Source organism: Penaeus japonicus, unplaced genomic scaffold, assembly GCF_977035675.1.
Source record: "Penaeus japonicus unplaced genomic scaffold, GWHDUDI00000001_assembly GWHDUDI00000034, whole genome shotgun sequence".
NCBI lineage: Eukaryota > Metazoa > Arthropoda > Malacostraca > Decapoda > Penaeidae > Penaeus > Penaeus japonicus.
In genome coordinates, this window is record NW_028234436.1 from 2,419,295 (window position 1) to 2,423,179 (window position 3,885).

At 47.9% G+C, this 3,885-nt stretch overlaps 1 protein-coding gene across 1 annotated transcript; it reads right to left on the reverse strand.

Annotated features, from left to right (window-relative positions):
- Positions 1–1,537: 1,537 nt before the first annotated feature.
- On the reverse strand, positions 1,538–1,951 carry LOC147467639 (uncharacterized; the record flags this gene model as incomplete). The annotated part of the gene is made up of 1 exon (XM_086530724.1): positions 1,538–1,951. A coding segment is annotated over exon 1 (414 nt), but the record flags the coding sequence as incomplete, so codon positions are not given.
- Between the last annotated feature and the right edge of the window lie 1,934 nt (positions 1,952–3,885).

Consider the following 3,885-nt stretch of genomic DNA (forward strand, 5'->3'; position numbering starts at 1 on the left):
CTCATGGTTGGGTAATGCATGTGCCTCAGGCCACTTTGAAAAATAGTCCATTACTACACAAATGTATCGGTTCCTCTGTGATGTGAAAGGCAGTGGACCAGCAATGTCCACTGCTACCCGTTCCATTGGTGCTCCCACACAGTACACCTGTAATGTCCTTCTTTGCACTGTACACATCACACGCTCTATACCACTCAGACATCTCACTTCTCATGCCCACCCAGTAGAAGCATTAATGGAGACGGCTCAGGGTCTTTTTCTCACCCAAGTGGCAACTGGTAACACCGGCATGTAATTCCTTCAGCAACTCAGCACGCATGGCCCTGGGTACTACAACTACCCACGTGTCACTGTCCACTTCACTCAACGGCACCCAGTGTTTCATTAACACACCTCTTTGATCCACTCATAATGTTTCCCACTGGTCCACTAGACACTTGGTGGTGGGGCTCTCCGCAGCCACAGCCTCCCAACTAGGGCATCCACTGAGAGCCTCAAACCACCGGACAATGGGAGCAAGGTCAGAGTCCTCACGTTGTGTCTTGCGCCACTCATTATCCCCTTTAGTGGTGCATACCAGCACCTACAGACGGAGTCACACAGGATCAGAGACCTTCTGGACACAGTGTGAGCAACTAGCTTTACACGGGCGTCGACTCAGGCTGTCAGCGTTGCAATGGACACGTCCCGGGCGGTAGGCGATGCGGTAGTTGTACTGCTCAAGGCACCCTAACCACCTTGCCAGCTGACCCTATGCTACTTTCAGCGACTTCAACCACTGTAGGGCAGCATGGTCAGTCCGGATGGTGAACTCAGCACCGTAGAGATACGGGTGAAAATACTCGAGACTCTTCACCACCGCCAGCAACTCTTTCCTTGTCACATAATAGTTGCGTTCAGGCCTGCTGAACTTGGCACTATAGTAGGCCATGACATACTCCTTCCTGTCCTATACCTGTGACAAAACTGCCCTGATGCCCTCCGCGCTGGCATCAGTGTCCAACAAGTAAGGGAGCTTTGGGTCCGGATAGGGAAAGACCGGTGCTTCCACCAGGGCTTTCTTCAGGTTGACACGCCTCATCCCACTGGACATACTCCCCTTTTTGTGTAAGTCGGTGGAGAGGAGCCGCTACGCTGGCGAAGTTTTGTACGTGCACAGGGCCAGGTAGCCCCTGAGTTCCGCCACATTGGTGGGAACCGGCCACGATGACGTAATCGATATAAACAAGCGCCGTCTTCCACTGCAGGCCGTCCAATACCCTCTCCATCAAACGCTCGAAGCAACTAGGGGCATTGCAGAGGCCAAAGGGCATGATGTTGAATTGCCACTGACCCTGCCCGAAGGAAAAGACAGTCTTTGGCTTGTCCTCTTCTGCCATCTCCACCTAGTGATAACCCAACTTCAGGTCAAGTGTGGAGAACCACCTGGCCCCCACCAATGCATCGAGTGTGTCATCAATCCTCGGCAAGGGGTATGAGTCCTCAACAGTCATGTCATTCAGCGCCCGGTAGTCCACACAGAAGTGCTGTGTACCGTCTGGATGGGCAAACTACTTCCGGAGTTAATGCGGTGCTTTACCAATCCTGTACGGCCCAGGTACAAGTCACCCCTGCTAAACACATCTGCATATTGAGCCAGGGTGTGGTGCATCTTCACCGTCTGTGCCTCTGTCATGTTAGCGGGGCTCTGGTGCACCAAATCCTCAAGGAAATCAGGCAACAGCCTCACACCAATCAACTCCTCGCTCCCCGACGACTCTTCTGGGCGCTCCACTTCCTCACAAGTGCCCAGCTTTGCACCAGCTGGCACCTTCTGGGCCTTATCAGAAAAGTTAGCCACCAACACTGTAACTAACCCTTCCCCCGCTCCAACAAGACTCTGCCCAATTGCTACATCATCAGCCGGCTGCAGGTTTTGGATGGGCTCCACTAGGCCCTTTACTCCACACATCACTCTTGACAGTCGACACCGGATCCTAGACTCTGTCCAGGGGACAAGGTGCAGTCGCTCAGCCGTAACTACCTTTACACAGCCAACCTCCGGAAGCAAGGGCACATCTTCACTATGCAACCTGACCAGCTTCCGTCCAAGGTCGACACACGCCTTACTCTGCGTCAGGTAGTCAAGGCCCAGTAAACAGGGATCGTCTAGATCAGCGACATACACTGGCAGCCACAGCACCGTGCTGCCCACGGTAATACGAGCCTCCACTGGCCCCTTTGCTGCACACAATGCCCCATACCACCACACAGTCTCTGTGGTGCGTCTGGAAGTCGCGTAGTGGCCAACATATCAGGCCGCACTAGGGTCTTCTCAGCCTCAGTATCCACTGTCTGGCGGCATGTTTCGGGGGTGGGGAGGGGGGGTGGGGCGGGGGGGGGGGGGGGGGTGGGGGGGGGGGGGGGGGGGGGGTGGGGGGGGGGGGGGGGGCCATCTACTGAGTCCTCCACCTGCATTGTGCTGGTTGTTCGACGGCAGCTTACACAAATCGGGGCCCGGGAAACGAGGACGGCTGGGTTTCGGCCCCCTTCTCCAGCCTGTCCGAGTTTTCTGCCTGTACCACTTCCATAGGACAGGCACCCAAATGATGACCATACCTGCCACAGTCCTTGCAGCACTGCTGGAAGGCATCAGAATCCGGCCGGCTGAGGGGACGCACTCTCCGCTCTGTTGGACATCAGCTGCGTCTGTGCCCTTCCTCGCCACAGCCCCAACGCGACCCGTGGAATCTGTACGGGCTCACCCTCCTTGACACTGCCTTTATTTTCACTTTCCGGCCCCGGAGGTCATGGCGGTTCTGGGTGGCTGGCTCTAGGCCACTGGTTGCCTTCTTTGGACGACATGATAAATCGGCGCGTCTCACTGTTCAAATATCACAAATCCCACTTCTGACACCAATGTTACACCGGCCGCCTCGTCTATCTGCCACCAACACGAGGCAGGCTAGGCAGACGGCGTGCTAACCACAGGGTCATGAACTCAGAACAGCTCCAAGAGGCATCGAACACCACAGTGTCTCAGAACACCACGAGGGGAAACGCCACAAGGCGAGACAAGGCACGAAGTAAACACACGATAACACATCTAACCTTTATTTATACTAGTTCTTTACCTGTACACTTTTCTATAGGCACAATACAGGGGGAAACCAGCACATCACACTGCACAATATAGCTTATAAGAGGGCAACACAAAGTATATCAGGCCACAAGGGGCACACGCGAGGTCTTCCCAGGAGCAGCACCAAACTGTGTCTGTCCTAGCTTTGTTCCTCCGCTCATCTTGCCCCGACTCTTGCATCAAGTTATCGTTTTGACGCATGTTTACACAGAGACAAAGACCCACTGGCGTATAAATATATATATATATATATATATATATATATATATATATATATAATTATCTATATAGAATTTCATATCCAATATGTAATTGTTATATATATAGTATATATAAAATATATATATATATATATATATATATATATGCATATCAATATATATATATATATATATATATATATATATATATATATATATATATATAAATATATAAATATGCATATCAATATATATAAGATATATATTATATAATATGATATATAACATATATATATATATATATTATCAAATATAAAAATCAAATATATATATAATATATATAAGTAATATATAATATAATAATATATATAATTATAAATTTAATATATATATAATATATATAGATATATAATATATAAAATATATATAATAATATATAAATATATATATAGATATATATATATATATATAATATATATATATAAATATATATATATAAATATATATAAATATATATATATATATGTATATATATTATATATATATATATATATATATATATAT